Source organism: Myotis daubentonii, chromosome 14 (genome assembly GCF_963259705.1).
Source record: "Myotis daubentonii chromosome 14, mMyoDau2.1, whole genome shotgun sequence".
NCBI lineage: Eukaryota > Metazoa > Chordata > Mammalia > Chiroptera > Vespertilionidae > Myotis > Myotis daubentonii.
Window position 1 is genome coordinate 18,411,133 of NC_081853.1, and position 18,314 is coordinate 18,429,446.

At 46.6% G+C, this 18,314-nt stretch overlaps 1 protein-coding gene across 1 annotated transcript in view; it reads right to left on the bottom strand.

Annotated features, from left to right (window-relative positions):
- Nucleotides 1–18,314, bottom strand: part of CACNA1D (calcium voltage-gated channel subunit alpha1 D) — a 301,466-nt gene that overhangs the window by 122,085 nt on the left and 161,067 nt on the right. The window contains 2 exon segments of the mRNA XM_059663279.1: nucleotides 10,678–10,781; nucleotides 17,560–17,756. Of these exon segments, the coding sequence (XP_059519262.1) occupies nucleotides 10,678–10,781; nucleotides 17,560–17,756 (301 nt within the window).

Here is an 18,314-nt window from a genome sequence, read left to right on the forward strand (position 1 = left end):
CCAATCTGCTACTTATTTTAGATATTGTATTGTTTCTATTTCTCTACTGAGAATTGTTATCTGTTCCTTTATTATCTTTATCCTTTTCTTCTATTCCTTGAACAGGTTTATAATAGCAATTTTAAAGTCTCTTCTAATTGCAACACTTCTGTCATTTCTCAATTTGTTTTTATTGACTCCCCCCTCCCTTTATTATAGATCATGTTTTCCTGTTTCTTTTCACATCCTGTAGTTCTAATGATGGGGAAACATTTGGGAAACATCTGCATTTTGTTGTCTTTCTTTAATGGGTGTTGGCTTTTGTTTAGGCAGGTGTTTAATTATTGGGCCACTTGGCCTGATCCTTGTGATGCTTGTTTATAAGATTTGTGAAGACAGGTTTAGAGTGACTCTTACTCCAAGGCCAAAGTAGCCCCACCTCTAATGCCTGGCTTTTCTGAGGTCTCAAATGATGTCCAATGCATTCCCCAAGGTCAAGCTACTCCAGCTGTCAGAACTCCTCTGTCCACCAGCACTGAGAGTTCCAGTAGCTTACAGCTTCCTAGTAGCTATTCTTTACCAAGCCCTAATAGTCTCACCTGGCACAGAGCAACTTAGTGTATGGTCAAATATTGAAGAGAATCCCCATTCAGATTTCTGGAGCCACTTCTCTGCACATCTCTCCCAATACTCTGCCCTGAAAATGCCAGCTGTATCGCAGCCCAAACTTTGCTCTTTACCTCTTCAGCAAATAGACTGCTGCCCCTGCCTCCTGAGCCACAATCCTAGGTGACGCGGGCAGAAAACCAGGACAATTGTGGGAGACGCTTCATGTGCTTCCCTTCTCTTAGGGATCACAGTCCTGTGCTGCCTATTTCCATCTTCTGAGGAAAAAAACTGCCAGTTTTACAGTTGTTTGTGATAAAAGGTTCACTCCGGCGCCGTTACTATGTTGTGGATGACAGTGGATTAGAATGGTCCTAATTTGGTCTCCCCACATCCAGTCTTGTAGGACCCATCTAGCCCATTCACACTGCTGCAGCCAGAGTGGTTTCTATATGCAGATTTTCCAAAAACTTTAGCAAGAAAATGTTGAAACAGTCATAAAAGTATAAAGGATTATATAGTAAACACCCAAATGCCTACCACTTAGATTCCACAATTAACATTTTCTACATTTTCTTTATCACCTGTCTATCCCATCTTCTATTCTGAAGCATTTTAAGGTAAGCTGAAAGCATCAGAACACAGAAAAAAAATCATTAAATGAGGGAATTCAAGTCAATTTTTCTTAAGAAGTCCAAGACGAAGGAAAAGGTGATCTAGCAAGAGTGTCTGCTTCTTATTAGTCTGCTATATTGAACCCAACTGGGTGATACTGGATCAGCCCCACATACTGCCTCCAGGCCAAACATACTTGTCCTAGTCCACAATGTTGAGGAACAAAGTCATTAAGAAGGTCCCCCACAGGAAACAAACCCACAATTTCTCAGTGTTGTTCTAGAGAGCCAGTCTAAATTCTCATAATGCTATGGATCCATGCCTTCATTGTATTCTCAGAGATACACTGCTGAATCTCAGAGCTTTGGTTTGTTTCTGATAAAATTTTTCACAATATCTTGTTTAAAACCAGACAGCGCCCAACAACTCATCCTGTGCCTCTCCCTATGTGTTCTCTTTTCACACACCAGGGCAGGAATGATGGCTCTCCTTTGCTGTGTGGGCCCTGTGAACACTCTCATATGGCAGGAAAACACTTATGTCTTGGGGGCATATATTTGCTGAAATCCTATCTACTAAAGAGAGGATATGCTAATTGACCCTCACACCCATCACAGAGATGGCAGCACCCACAGCCAATAAGGAGGGAATATGCTAATTGCCTGCCACACCTTCAAAGATGGTGGGGCCCACAGCCACAAGATGGCCAGCAGGGGAGGGCAGTTGTGGGCAATCAGGCCAGCAGGGGAGGGCAGTTAAGGGTGACCAGGCCAGCAGGGGAGGGCAGTTGGGGGCAACTGGGCCTGCAGGGGAGGGCAGTTGCAGGGGACCAAGCCTGCAGGGGAGGGCAGTTAGGGGTGACCAGGCTAGCAGGGGAGTGGTTAGGGGGTGATCAGGCTAGCAGGCAGAAGTGGTTAGGGGCAATCAGGCAGGCAGGCAGGCAAGTGGTTGGAAGCCAGCAGTCCCAGATTGTGAGAGGGATGTCCAACTGCTGGGTTAGACCCGATCTGGCAGTCGGACATTCCCTGAGGGGTCCCAGATTGGAGAGAGTGCAGGCTGGGCTGAGGGGCACCCTCCCCCCGCCCCCCAGTGCATGAATTTCGTGCATTGGGCCTCTAGTATTGAAATGAAACTTCAGGAAAGGATCAAGTGCTAAACTTTAGTAAAAAAGAGTTCCCTATACTGTGGCCATACCAGTCTTTGTACACTGAGCTGCCTTGCTATACCAATATTTGATCTCGGTAAGCAATTTTATCAGCCTGTACAAGAAAAAAAAATTACATAGAAGAAGGGGTGTAAACGAGCAACGGTTGACACTAGCATAGCATCTTAGAGGCAATCATCAAAAATGTTTCTCACAAGAAGTCAAATTATTAAATTCATAAATATCCCTCCCACTGTAAAAAGTGATAGCAATTGTTAATGCCACCGATCCAACAGGGAACACGGGAAAATTATGGCTTTAATTTCAACCATTAAAGTACTGGCGGCTTTATGAAGAGCCGGGTCTGTGCATGAAAGCACCGCGATGAATTCTCTTCCCCTAGGACTTGAGATCAACAGACTAAACAGCCTGCCCTGCAACATGGATGCCCTCAACTACCTCTCTCTTCTCCTGAACTGTACACCCACCAACCAGAGTACGGGGGAGGGAAGGCTGCTGATGGAGCAGCCCCTTAGGTTAGGACAGAGCTCTCCATCAGCAAAGTGGGTGCCCAGGAGGGCACATGTGGCCAGAGGTGCCTCCTGGGCTCTCAGAGGTCTTTGCCAGGCATTAGATAGAAGAACTCGGTCAGGGACAGATGATAGCCACAGCTGACAAGTGAGAGAGCCATCCTGAATCTGTTGCTAGTGCCTGGCTGCTGTCCACTGCTGTTGCCAGGGAAACAGACGTCAGCTTGATGGAAACAAGGATCAGCGAAAACTTTCACTTACCTCGTTTCCACTGATCCCGACAGCCATTTCTATGGAAACAGTAGCCGCGAGCCAGTGGCAGAGAGGTTACCACTCACTTGTTAATGTCAGGTGTGGCTACCAGCCTGTGCACTTCAGGTACCATGGTACCAACAGCACCAGCATCCAGCTGCCAGCTACCCCCGACAGCCTTTTAACTCTGCAACAAGAAAGTTCAGTGTTTAAAAGTATATAGAAATGTCTAGCTTGGTTCTTTATCGAAAAAGGAAGTTAGCATTCTTCCACCTGTGGCTGAAGCAGGGCTTAACTTCTTGTTCTACCAAAGCCAAACCATGTGAAGTTATTAGAGGACATGGATCTCTCCCCCAGCTTTCAACTCCATTCACGACTTTACTTCCAAGTTCAAGAAAAGAGACATCCGACAGTGTGGACACATCTTTTACAATTTAGCCTGGACAAGCCAAAGACAGATCCAGCTAAATGTTGGGAAGTATTTTGCTATAAGTGATCATTAGGGGTGTCTTTTTCTGGAATTCTGGCAGCCTGATCATCACTAATTACATACAGGAAAACCTTTTTTTTTTTTTTTATTGTAAAAACTATCTACAAAGAACCCTCCAACATTTCTTTGTTTTTCTTAGTCTGTTGGTCAAGATAGGAAATTAATTCATGAACTCAGTACAGTTTTATTCTGTAATACAGTGGTAACCAGGCATACTGATTGCCTGGTTATCCCATGACCTAACAATATGCCTTTCAATGTTGTAAGCAATTCAGCTACTCTCTTAAGATGCAGGTTATGTCAGAGAAGTGTGTATAGGGAGAAATTCTGTTGTTCCTTTTCTATCAGCAGAGGCTGGTCAAGTGCTGAATGAGAGCCAAATCTAATCCCACTCATGAATAATGTATAAAAGGGCCTATTCCCAGAGCATATGTCGCCACTTAGAAACTATTCACAAGCAAGAGAGCCACCATCTACCCTGATATGTTTTGCCTCCTTTGCCAACATTCAAGGGGAAAAAATCAGAGGCACTCTCTGATTTAACACATCTCATAATGGTGTGAATTTCAATGGACCAGGGTGCAAATGACGATGCCCCAAACCTGCTCCTATTCTGTGTAATTCTCATAAAATACAGCTGACAGTCCCAGCACTGCCCCCACCGTCCCTCCCCAATCTCCACACATCAGCAGTTACCACGGAATGCAGCCAGGCCTGCCCTGGGATCTGATGCAACTAGAAGGGGGAATCGGAAGGATGGGAGAGTGAAATTCAGAATAATCACCTGGCTTGAAAATGGCTCTTAAGATGCTTCACTTCATCCACGTCCCCACAAAACTTCTAAAGTTAAGATAAACAGGCCTCTAGTCATATAAAATGAGATTAGTGATTTCAAAAGAGAACCTGTGACCTGGTAGATTTGCAACTAATTGGGACACAAAGACACAAATTAACTTAGAGCTGAATGATGTTGAATTTATAGACATGGGTTCAATTTACATTCAATCTAATGTCATAAAATCTGGTTTACAAAGAGCATTTATCTTCCAACAATATACAAGGACTGCTTACCAAAAGAAGTGGTTCAAATATTTTTTCATAACAGGTTGACAAAAACCACAGCTTTGAATTCATGGGTGAATTACAAATGATTTTCATCTTTCTTTAAAGCAGGCCCAGGAGGTGGTTTATGTGGTAATATTCTTTAGGAGTCACTGGCTATGTCATTATGTATATACAGACATGTGCATATAATAAAACATTTTAAAGTATAACTTTGACTTTTCATTAATTCAGGCCTACCTTGGCCTATAATTATTAATTGGTTTAAAAGAACAGAGTTAATTAGATTTTCCTTGCATCCCATTAACTAACAATATGCCTTATATACTCTTACTTGAGCCATCACAACAATGACCAAGCACTGTACACTCTTGCTCAATGAATCCTCTACACAGTTGGTATTATTAGCTCCATTTCATAGATAGGGAAAGTGAGATTCAAAGAAGTTAAGTAATTTGCCCCAAATCTCATGTGGCAAAAGGTAGAGCAAAGATGCAAGTCTTGGTGATCCAACTCTAAAGCCGGTGAGTTTAACCACTATGTTACAGAAATGCCATTACCTACCCCTATTTATGGCCAAAAAAAAAAAAAAAATCACTGTCAGACATAACTTCAATCGCAAGGATTCAGAGCTTGACAAAGAACCTCCACAGCGTCCTTGTGGAGGGCACAGAATACAGCAGTAACATGTGTACCGCACATTTCTCTGGTCACTTCCTGGGAAATCCAGAGAATGGTACCCTTTAGATAATTTCGAAAGGACCCAGGGAAGGGGGAATAGACTTAATATACAGATACATTAGATGAGTAAAACCCTTTGTATATTTTCGAAGCCCTTCTACATTCATGAGCTGATGAAAGCCAGCACCCTGTGGGAAGGTGGGTGGTGGGTCACCCCTGTGTGAGGCATGAGGAGACTGAGGCTCAGGGCTACGAAGTGAAGTCCCAGAGTTACTGTGTGACACTGGCTGGACCAAAACCCAGGTCTCCTAGTTCCCTTTTCATCTACCAGCCCCCTCCTCGGGGCCTGGACCCCAGCTCTGGGGACCATGCTAGCTCATGGCAGGTGTGCCCAGCATCAGGCGGGTCCTGCAGGTGCAGAACGGAGCCCACTGCCCCTGGCACCCTTTCTCCTGGGAATGTGGCAATGATGCTAAAGAAACAAAGCACCGAAGCACCAACGTGTTCTCTTCTTTTGTCTATTCACTGACAAACACCTCAAAAGAGACAAGGAGTTAAATGAACAATTTTAGAATTGAAAAATCACGAAGCTTCTAAAAAGCCAGCATGACGGGCGACGTGGCCTGCCTGAATTGTAGATTTCACTGAGACATGCTTTCTAGTCACTGGTCATAACAGGCCCATCTTCTCAATGACAACTTAATGTGAAGCTGCCACACGAGTTAGACAGCCCGGCTCCTCCCGCAGCACCCTGTCCTCAGAGACCAAGGTCTTCCTCTGCTCATGCCTGGCTATGGGGGGGGGGGTGCAGTTTGTAAACTTCGTACTCACCTTGAGGAAAAGGGTCTGCTGGAAAACCAAAGGGGTTTCCAAAGCACCACCCTTAGAATGCTCTCAAAATGTACCGGCAACGAATCAAGTGGCAGATCAAAATCAGTTCAAGAATAAATAGGATGGCCTGGCCACACGAAATTTGAGACAGAGCCAAGGAGCAGGAACAAATATTTCCCCGTGGTCAGCAGACTTAAAGACACACATCCTCATTTCATGATTCTGCATCAGAAAGCTACAGCAGGGTCTTCAACGTCTACAACAGGAGTCTTCGATTTCGGTGCTTTTGGGATTCCGTTTGTGTTGGTCTCATGGCCCCAAAAGGCTTTGCAACATAAGTTGTCTTTCTTTTAGCATTTACATCCTTCTGGTTTTGTCACCTCTGTAAAAATTGTGAAGAACCCTAAGACTACAATGAAAGTATTTTGAATTTGTTTTAACAAGAAGACGAACACGAGGGACCCATTTTGATTTCCGGTTGCCTTGGGGGGAAGCCAAGGGGAGGTGGCTGGGCAGAGAAGTGCAGGTCACTGTTAGGGTAGGTGGGAGCCTGCCAGCTCCTCATACGTTTCCCAACAGATGCCTTATCATCTTCCAAGATCCAGCTGACAGCCCCTGGTCCACACCTCTCCTCCAGCGTTGCCCGCCTGCACTGCTTAACAATAGTCTCTCCTGCCAGACAATGAAGGTCTGAACACTAGGCCTCTGTCTGTGGCTTAGACATCTTGGCACCCCTGGCCCTTGGCCCAGAGCCGGGCACTCAGCAGAACTCGGGAATCGCTGGCCAAATTAGTCAACAGGCTGAAAGGCTCTGCTCTGCAGACGTGGTTCTCACTTTACACAAATAGCCCCCAGCATCTCCTACCGAAGCGGCCTCTGGTGGAGGAGAGTCCGTATGCAGCCCATGGGTACATGCACTCACAGGGGGAGGCACTAGGGAGTCTTAGGTTTTAATTTTAAATGTATACATCATTTGCATTCTCCTTCAGAAAGGGATCTAGTTTGGTTTTGATACAAAAATGTTTTTTAAGTTACTTTCAATTAAATTATTTTCCCCGAAATACAGTTCAGTAAACTGGTTGTTCCATGAGGGTGTGTGCCCTTTTTATCCCCCAGATCTGGGTACCCCCGCCATTGGGGGTGCATATTTAATGCCCACCTTTCTGATGAGGAGCCCCTCCTCCCAGCTTTTCCTTTTTTCTTTTTTAAGCAGCTTCCTCGTGCCAGGGCGCCGGTGCCTGCTCTGCGGAGCTCGGAGATAAGGCACGTCACCGGCTCTGTTGAAATTAGCGGTTTCCATGGCCTCAGTCAGTTTAGTTGGGTTTAGGAGACACGAGGCGCCAAGGAAGTCACAACAGAATTGCTGTTGACCTTGGCCAGGCTGCTCCTGTGGCAGAGTTAAGCACGATGCCGTTTCTCCAGGGATCATTTCCACCCTCAAACCCCACCACCAGCCGGAGCCACGGAGGTTCACTAGGAGGAGGGCACTTTAAAGGTGTATGTGAAAGAGCGTGAGGCTTGAGGAGCCACTTCTCTGAAGAAGGAAGCTCTGCTATGGGTGGGGGGCCAGGGCATGCCGCCACCCCCCAACTCAGTCCCAGCCCCCACCCCTCTCACTGGGAGGCACACGGCTGGGGCTGCTGGGCCCTAGGTAGGCCTTCATGTGCGAAACTGACCCCTGGGTCAAGGAGAATTCCAAATCCTTTCCCCCTGCAAGCAGGCAGGGAGGCGGGAGGGAGGCGAGGAGGGGAGCAGAGATGGGCAGCTGGCTCGGCTTTCTGCTCTGAGAAAAAGGCGACAGAGGTCTCTCCACTGACTCGGCGTCACATGAAGACATCACTTGCCCGAGACACAAGCCCCACAAGCTCCGAAAGAGGAAGATAAAGTGAGTGACAAGAGGAAGATAAACTCACTGGGAAGCAAGTCCATCAGCAGCGTTTCCTGATGATGTCTGCACTCAGTGAGTAACACAGGCTCCCCGAGAGGTGGAACCTCCTGGGCCTCCAGCAGCACCCCAGCACCCTCTCCAGGCCCCTCAACAGTTACATTCCCCCCGCTGGCCGCTTCTGAGAGAGCCTCGACAGTCCCGGGTCCCTTCCCTGGGGTACTTGCTTCCCTTTCTGGGGTACCTGCAGGACAGTGAGGTGGCACAGCTGCCCCAAGGTAAGGCAGAGCCCAGAGACATCCAAGTCCCCGTCCTGAGCCCATCTCCCCTGAGCCCTCTCTATAGAAGGTAAAAAAAAAAAAAAATGAAATTCCAAAAACAGTGATGGAAGGACAAGGACCATGATAAGACCAAAAAACATGTATGTGCAGCCCTGGCCAGTTTGCTCACTGGTTAGAGCATCAGTCCATGAACCAAAGGGTTGTGGGTTCGATTCCCAGTCAAGGGCACATACCTGGGTTGCAGATTCAATCCCTATCCTCCCCTCAACCCCCCAAGTCAGGGCAGGTACAGGAGACAACCAGTGGATATTTCTCTCTCCCTCCTTCCCTCCCTTCCTCTCTAAAACAAAATCAATGGAAAAATATCCTCAGGTGAATATCCTATCTAATAAAAGAGAAACATGGTAATTAGCGTACGACTGCTACCCTTCCCATTGCCTAATCAGTGAGATATGCAAATTAACTGCTAGCCAAGATGGCGGCCGGCAGCCAGGCAGCTTGAAACTAACATGAGGCTTGCTTACTTCAGTGATGGAGAACTCCAACGTTCCCTGTCTGCCTTGCCGGCCTCTGAACTTGCAGTTTGAAACATTGTAACAAATATAGAAGCTAAACAAAACCCCAGAAACCTGCTTTCAGCCAGCCGGGATCTCAGAGCTGGAGTTGATACAGAGTTTCGATTATAGAACCCAAACAAACCAGATACCTGCTTTCAGCAGCAGAGGCCTCAGAGCTGGAGCCAGAGCTAAAGCTGGCCCAGAATAAAAAGAAAAAGAAAAAAAGGACAGGTTGGGAGCTTCCGTCACCCACCAGCCTGAAAATAGCCCTCAGCCCCTCACCCAGATTGGCCAGGCACCCCAGTGGGGACCCCCACCCTGATCCAGGACACCCTTCAGGGCAAACCAGCCGGTCCCCACCCGTGCACCAGGCCTCTATCCTACATAGTAAAAGGGTAATATGCCTCCCAGCACCGGGATCAGCAGAGCTGAGAGGCCTCCCGGCACCGGAATCAGCATGACAGGGGACAGTGCCCAAACCCCCTGATCGCCCTTCGGCTCTGTGTGTGACAGGGGGTGGGGCCACAACCTCCCTATCCTGTTCTGTTCATGACAGGAAGGTGCCCCAACCCCCTGATCAGCCCTGCTCTGTGCCTGATAAGGGGGAGCTCCCCAACCCCCGGATTGCCCTGCGGCTCTGTGTGTGACAGGGTGCGGCGCCCCAACGCCCCCCCCCCACAGGCCCTGCTCTGTGTGTGACGGGGTAGAGCCATAACCTCCCGATCGGCTCTGCCCTGAGTGTGAGAGTGGCGGCGCCCCAAACCCCTGATCGGCCCTGCTCAGTGCGTGACAGGGGGTGGCGCCGCAACCTCCCCATCGACCCTGCCTTGAGTGTGACAGGGGGCGGTGCCCCAACCCCCCAATCAGCCCTACCCTGAGTGTGACTGAGGGTGGCATCGCAACCTCCCAATCTGCCCTGCTCTGTGCATGACAGGGGGCGGTGCCCCAACTCCCCAATTGGCCCTGCTCTGAGCCTGACCAGGGGCTGCACCTAGGGATTGGGCCTGCCCTCTGCCACCCGGGAGCAGGCCTAAGCCAGCAGGTCGTTATCTCCCGAGGGGTCCCAGACTGCGAGAGGGCACAGGCCGGGCTGAGGGACTCCCCCTCCCCCCCGAGTGCACAAATTTTTGTGCACCGGGCCTCTAGTTAATAAAATAAAACAAAAAAAAATGAATGTGCAAAAGTTGATCATTACTCGATATGAAAGATTCTACCAGTTAAGATTAAAAATGAATTAGAGGGAAAATTCTCACAGTGACAGCAGCAGAAAACGAAGCTAATCAACAATCCTGAGAGCAGGGCATTAAGATTTTAAAATGTGTTTAGTATTTATGTGCTAGCCTAGGCTTATTTCTCCTTCACAATGAAATCTAAAACACCTTGGAAATATGCATGATTATCTCAAAGGGGCAGGTTATGCACCAATGGGAATAAAACCACAAACGACGCCCTTTCCTGGGGGAGACCAAGGTCAGGACTCCTTTTCCTCCCTGGTAATCCACTTCGGCACTTCAGCAAATTAATGCAACTGGCTTCAGGGAAACGTTCTCATTAAATTAATAGTGTTTGGCAAGCATCAGAAACACAGAATCTCACAGATAGATACGGGCAGAAAGAATCACAGTTCAATCCAAAAGCCACACACGGAGGAAACATCAGAGTTCACACGCATGCAGGGGAGCCTCGGGGGCGACGGGGGGGACACACACAGCCGCCCCCGGAACACGAGGCAGCAGAATGGGCAACATGAATCCAACTGCTTACCCACTAAGGACACCAAGAACCAGGTTAAGGACGAAAAATGAGCCAAGGATAATCAGACTAACAAAATACACCCATGGCCATTCCCATCCTATCGCATCATTTACCTGTAAAATGTAAGGAGACGTTATCAGTTATCTATTTACTAAAGAGCGGAGCCCCAGGAGCAGCTGCCAGACCACGTGGGGCTTTGGTGGAAGGTCAGTGCCCCTAGGGCTGGACCCCACCCAGGGCCTTCCGTTTTTTGCCTTCACCTAAGGATACGTTCTGCTGCTGAAGTCTGGGGCCTACCAAAAGTCTGCTGGGACCAGCTCATTTAGTGACTGTTTTGTACCAATTCATCTGCATTGTATTTGGATCCAGACCAGTAAAGCAATTATAAATGTGTCTCATTTTAGGACAGACAGAAGGGCAAGCAATGGAAAGTATTTAAATGCCAAGCAACAACGCTGATTAACTCCTGGTCAATAACTATCCTATCGCTGCCTTTCGTGAAGGCTGGTGAGGTTCCAGGAACCGTCGTGACTTGGGAAGCCTCAGCAGAGGACAGCGTCTTGGAGGACATGGGAGGCTTGGCACCCACCCGGCGGCCCCTCTAGCAAAGCCTGTGTGGTCCTGGCAACTGTCCTCCGGGCTCTGCTTTCAAGATGAAAGAGGTGTAGCTTACCCGCTCAATACACCAAGTACAAGATTTAGTACGAAAAATGACCCAAAGATGACGAGACTGACAAAATACACCCAGGGCAATTCAAATCCCATAGCATCATTCATCTGTAAGAAACAAGATGGTCTCATAGGGGTGGGTTAATAAGGGACTCTATTAAGGAGAGAGGGTCACATTAGAGACAGCATTCTATACATTTAATGAAACATTTACTTAGATTTAAATCAGAGACAACAGTAGCCAATACATTTTCATTATATATTACACACACACACACACACACACACACACACACACACACACACAGAGGCATCAAAGCTTTCAGGGCAAATGAGAGCCAATTTTGGCCACCGGTAGGGCAATCAGCTGGGATTTGGCTTTTCCTCACAGGAAGCTGCCGCCATTAGGGATTTTCTGAAAGGATCTTGGTAGAGGACAAAACTACTGCTTCGCTGAAAATTATTTCCTCCTCTGTCCAAGTTGTTGGTACTTTTTTTGCTTCTGAAATTTGGGATGGTGGAAAAGTCTTAGTTATAGAGACAAACTGGCAACATTTGACTCTATAAATTCTATTCTTTAAAAAAAAAACACACACACACTAAAATAATAACTTTCCATTGGGAGCCAACCTCTCCAAGGAAACCTACCACCCTAAATCTGAATGGCCCTCAATCAGTGAGTCAAGCACAGCTAAACTAATGCAAAGCAGGTGAGTGCTCAGAAGTCAGCGAGCTGACATGCTCCAGGAAATGAGATTTTCATGCCTGCACCACAGGAAGGACCCAGGAGAAGGAGACGCACTATCCCCTACACCGACCCTGGATGACCCAGCTTGGAAACCTGGCTTCATCTAGAGCAGCGGTTCTCAACCTGTGGGTCGCCACCCCTTTGACGGTCGAATGACCCTTAGACAGGGGTCGGTCGCCTAAGACCATCCTGCATATCAGATATTTACATTATGATTCATAACAGTAGCAACATTACAGTTATTAAGTAGCAACAAAAATAATTTTATGGTTGGGTCACAACATGAGGAACTGTATTTAAAGGGTCAGAAGGTTGAGAACCACAGATCTAGAGAAACCCCATGCCCCACTGTGGCACACGCTTCTGTCAGACTTGGCCTCCCCGACAGACACCCCCAGGAGGGTTTGGTCACGAGCAGCTTTCATGCTGGAGCAAACAGGTACTTTAAGGTTCACGGCCTGATGGAACTTTCCAACAGCACAGGTCAGTGTTAAATTGGGCAAACGCTTCTCCCAGGAAGGAGATGCTGAGGGCCAGTTGGGGACAACAGGAATGACCCCAGGCCCGACTTTGCTGGAACACCCAGCACCTCCGGCCGACAGAACTATACCTAGTCTGGGCCGACTCATGGCTCTTGCCTTGCAGGTACAAGCCCTTCGGACTTTCAGCATGTGCTTTCCTCCACACTATGTGGCTCCATGTTTCAGCTTTACAGAATGAGACTCATGCATCTCACTGTTTGCCTCACACAGAAGCCAAATAGGAAAAGAGAACATTAAAAAAAATTACCTAACATCTGTTACTGAAGTCTAGGGAAAGGGCATTAAATCCCTTACGAAACACCTGCTTGGCCACATGAAAACTGATGTGCTTAATAGAACTCATATCAGTCTGCACATCTTACATTGGCAATTAGAGTAATGAATGAGCCGAGGCCATGGCTGCAATTGTTGATCTAATTAAGCTGGATAAACTAATTTCAGCAGGAAGGCAGAGGGTAATTCTTCCAAAGCAGCTATGCCACCAAACTGATTTAAAAACCCATGTGTGGAGGACAAGAAAACAGGCTGCTTGGTGTAGTGGCCAGAGCCCAGCCTGGAGGCGGGACCTTCCACAGGGACCTCTCGGGCCTGCTTCCTCTCTATTGGAACAGGAGTGCGTACGACAGGAGAGAGCATGCTCACAGGACGGGAGAGAGCTGTCTGTCCAAGTCCAGGACTCCCACCAGGAGACCTCGCTTTTCAACAACTCTGGCCAAGTCAGCGGGCTGAGCCCTCTGCTTCACCCCTTCATTTGGGCCTCAGTCTTGTGTTGTCTGCTCCACGTGGGAGGAAACTTCTATTTTTAAGGAAAGACCTTTATAATTTCTTAGGAGTGTTTGACAGATTCAGATTTGCTCAAGTCAGAAATATCACCTGCAATGATCACTGGAGCCCGGGGCAAGGCTAAAGCTAAACAAAGACCACAGGAGACTCTAATCCCCAGACCTCAGGGAAGAGAAGCAGAGCTCAGGCTTCGAGGCCAGTCTTTCTCCCAACTAAACCTGCTCAACCCAATCTCTTCTCAGAGGCCAGTATTTCTCAGACCTTATATACACAGGACAAATCAGAACTGGCAAGCTGTTCCCCAAAATACCCACATGAAAATAGAGACACTAGTTGGGATTTTGTCTGCAAGGTCTTTATTCACAATGGGGAAATCAGCATGAGCTGAAGCATTTCAATTTAGATTGCTTTTTCAAATATTTATATCAAAATTATCATGTGGAGCCACCTGGTGCCCAGGGAATAATATTCTATTGGGTGTCAGTTTTCCCTTACTTCAAAGGTTGAAATGCATATTCATGTCTCCAATTAAAGGCCATCCTAACACTACTGGAAACACCACTGGATACCTGGGATGCTGGTTGCAGGTAGATCCCCTGAGCATGGAATAAGAGAAAGGTACAGGAAGGCAAGCACTTGGCCAACTAGAGAGGAATTTCCAGGTACCCTGAAGGAAGTCAATAGTTGACCACGAGAATACCCCATTAGAGCCTGACAGCCAGCAACTCCATCGGTGCCTTCACTGCAAGAGGCCACATATAATTTATATGGACAGCTCTCTCCTGAAACCAATACTTTTTAAATTAATTTCTTACATTCAAAAACATGTCCGCTGAGTTAAAGGAGAAAAATAAAAAAGAATCATGTAGTCTTGTTCTGCATCTTAAAGACAACAAAATTAAAGCCCAAAGAGCCCAGTGACCTGTCCAAGGTCAAACACCAAGCCCTAGCCCAGCCCTAATGTTCTTTCCTTGCACTACATCCTTCTGCCTCTGTGGCCAACAAATGTGTGCGAGTCCGATGGCAGCTTAATTATGTTTATGGAACTCAATTTATAAAAGCTCCATTAATAACATTTTTCCACCAGAGTTAATAATCCTACTCCCCACACATCCATATGGTTCTAAGTGTGTCTTTCTGAATATCAGGCATACCTGTACTTTCCTTCTCAAGACCACTGGCAAGACTCTCTTGAGATCTGAGGTCTCAATGAGCTTGGTAACTGACTGAATATAAACCTGACAAGATGCACATAATCCCTGGCAAAGACTTTGTCCACCATATACAAACACCCAAAGGATTGGAAAATTTGCTTGCCATCAATATTTAAAATCAAATCTCCTTAGTTATCTCTCAAGATGATTCCTTGATACCCTAGTTGTGGACAAAAATTAATATTTAAACATGGTCCATCTACACTGAGGCAATGGGATTTTACACTTGAAGAGTAATAGTAATTAGTCTTTGCTGTGCTGGGCATGGATGTTCTGTTCTGGAACAGCTATGTGGCTTCCAGCTGAGTGTGGCCCATAACATATTAAGAAGGCTGGGTGCCTTGTCTGCCTATCTCCATGATGTAATCAACAGGTAATTAAAAACAACCTGATGTGTTTCAAAGACTAAGATCTTGGTGAAGACGGTGGAAGACATGACTTTGCTGCCCCAAATGTTATAGAAGGGTGGAGGAATACCAAGGAGAGAGAGTGCTGGATTCTAGTCTAGACCAGGGGTCGACAAACTATGAGCTGCAGGCCAAACCCACCCAGCCACCTGCTTTTGTACAGCATTTGAGCTAAAAGTGGCATTTACATTTTTAAATGGTTAAAAAAATCAAAAGAGTATTTTATGACATGTAAATGTTATACAAAATTCAAATTTCAGTTTCCATAAAAATGGCTTCATTAGAAACCATCTGTCTACATGTTGCCAGTGGCTACTTCTGAGCAACCCAGAGCAGAGGGCAGAATTGAGTTGTGACACAGACATTATGGCCTGCAAGGCAAACTACATTTACTATCTGGCTCCTTATAAAAAAAAAGAATATATATACCCACATTCTAGATCAAGGACCACAATCTCTTGCCGTAGGACCCTAGGGATGTTCAGTGATCTCTCTATAGTCCATTGTTTCCATCTTCAAAATCCCAGACTTTCTATAAAGGGATATAGGCTGGAATAATATTAATAAATTATGTGTGTTCCTCCACTGAAATAAAGATGCCATGTAGAGACTATAATTATTATATTGTTAAATTATTAACTCTGATTGTCATATTAACAATAGAGATCACAATTATATGATCTTGGGTGATCCTGCAAGGTTCTCAGGAAGGCAAGTGGAAACTCATTTCTGGGAACATGGAGTTTTCTCTCCTTTAATCTCACACACCCAGAGGTTTCACTTGCTTGACAAAAGGAAACTGTGATGAGAGAATGTGCAGAAATATAACATAAAGTATAAAATTGTCTGTTAGTCAAGGCATGTTGGATCAGCAGTGAACAATTTACCGTGACTAGAGAGAACAACAAAGTTGAGAGGATCACAGATTTTTTTTTAATCAAAATGCTGTTTTCTGTACTGTTTCGGGGAAGGATTCGAGTTTGGGCTATTTGGATGATGCTTTTTGGATTTACCAGAAATTTCAAAGGAAATCTGGGAGTGAGAACTCAACTAATCTAACGAGGAGTTGCAACTTTTTAAACAATACTAGTGTAAAGGAACCCTTTGCTTAATTTGAGGGTCCCCTTGCACGACCAAGGTCTTAGCTCATCCAATATAATCTCCCTCCTTGGTCCTCTCCATGAAAGGCATTGACATATAAATATAAACAATAGATGTGCATACACACACACACACACACACACACACACACACACATGCACACACTCCTATAACAACAAGGAAAAGGAGAGAAAGGGGAGAAACAAGGAATAACATACTGGTGCTGCTTAAACCTTATTACCAAACTAGACACAGACTTTGGGGTTGAAAATAAAAACATACCCTCCCTGCCTAACATTGAGGATAGAGGGACTTCTATAATCCTGTAAGCATGTGGTCACTGGTGAAGGGAAGCAAAAACCTACTATAACCATCAGATGCTCTGTTCTCTGAAGTTACAGAGAAATATGAAATCCTATACAGTGTCTAAAATTTAAAAGCTACATCTCAATCTGCAGGCCTTCTCGCTAGAGACTGCCCATTCAAGAGGCACCGTATTACTATGAATGGCCTTTTAACAAGTTATTATTGGAATCCTGGTTAATCTCATTTGGATTTTGGTTTAGCCTCAAAATCTACATGTCAGCTGTTTTTCCCAGCAACTCTGTGGCATGGAGAATAATTTCTAAACTTCTGTGAGCTTGTTCAAATTCTACCAAACAAATAAACAAACAGGCTTAGCTCGGGGAAATGGCTGTTGAAATGCTACCACTCTTCATTTATGGCCAAGCCTCCTGGCACTATCTGGATCAAGAAGAACCAGACTCCAGCCATCGAAGGGGTGTCCCCCCGTTTTCACGGCCAGCTGGATGGGTCCCCGCTCCATTTCTACCCTCTCTGCCAGAGTTCTTTGGCTCCAAAGAGAAAGGAAGAGAGAACTAAGGGCTTGTGCTGGGCTGATTTATATGGTACTGAAGAGGCAAGGGAAATATAATAGGGGGAAAAACCCATTTTGGCTTTAGGGCTGTGCTAAGTTATGGAAAGCATGAAAGGTATGCAATTTATGTTCCCTATCTTCCGTTTCGGAGACTAGTAAAGCAACCTTCCTTGGTGTATAAAAGAACAATTTTAGCCCATGAAGCCTCTTCACCTGGGAAATAACTCCTGGCTCTCTAAGAGCTTCCCGGGGCCAGCCTGGCCTTCGGGCTCCTCCCGGAAGGGGCCACTAGGCGCGCTGGGCAAGCACTCCCCAGGCAGCCCAGGGGCGTGGAGGGAGCCAACACTGGCCTCCTGCTCTCTAGAATGGACACTAAATGCCTGAGGAGGAAAGATGATGAGTCTTGCTGAGTGAAGAGAGGGTCTGCTTGCCTTCCCCAAAACACTGACTTGCAGGGTTTCTTTTTCAGTCAACTCCCCAATGGCTCTAGCTAACGCAACTGTCATCCAAAGAAAGAACCCTCCACCAGCTCCCTCGCCACACCGCTTACCCAGTAGAGCACGTCTGTCCAGCCCTCCATGGTGATGCACTGGAACACGGTGAGCATAGCAAAGGCAAAGTTATCGAAGTTGGTGATGCCTCCGTTGGGGCCAACCCAGCCACTCCTACACTCCGTGCCGTTAACGATACACTGGCGTCCATTCCCTGAGAACGCACATGGCGCTGGGTCCTCTTCAGCTACGATATCTGCAAGCAGAGCAAGAAGGCTTCACCACCCAAGGATGAACATCAGGACACCCAAGCCTGAGGAGGCCGAGCACCCTTGCTTCCTCCCATCTCTGCTGTCTCCGAATCCCACTTGGCCTTCAAGGTCCGCTCCACACAGTGCCTCCTCCGTGGAGTTTGCCATTTCCTGTACTCACAGCACCTTTCTCTCCTGGGGCTCTCCCCTCTGTGCTCACTCACAGCACCTTTCTCTCCCGGGGCTCTCCCCTCTGTGCTCACTCACAGCACCTTTCTCTCCAGGGGCTCTCCCCTCTGTGCTCACTCACAGCACCTTTCTCTCCTCGTGCTCCCTGGCAGCACCTTTCTCAAGTCTGCATACAATGCCACTGATGCGCTTCGTGTTCTAATTTTGGGGGGTCCCTCGTCTTGCTTGCCAGGACACATTATACAGGAAATCAGGACCAAAAAGGAGATTTATTTATTTTGAACATAATTCACACTAGGAACTGGCCCAGTAAATTTACTGGTACATTTGGCTTCTTTTTTTCTCACTCTCATTTTGTTTTAGATTTTCTCAAA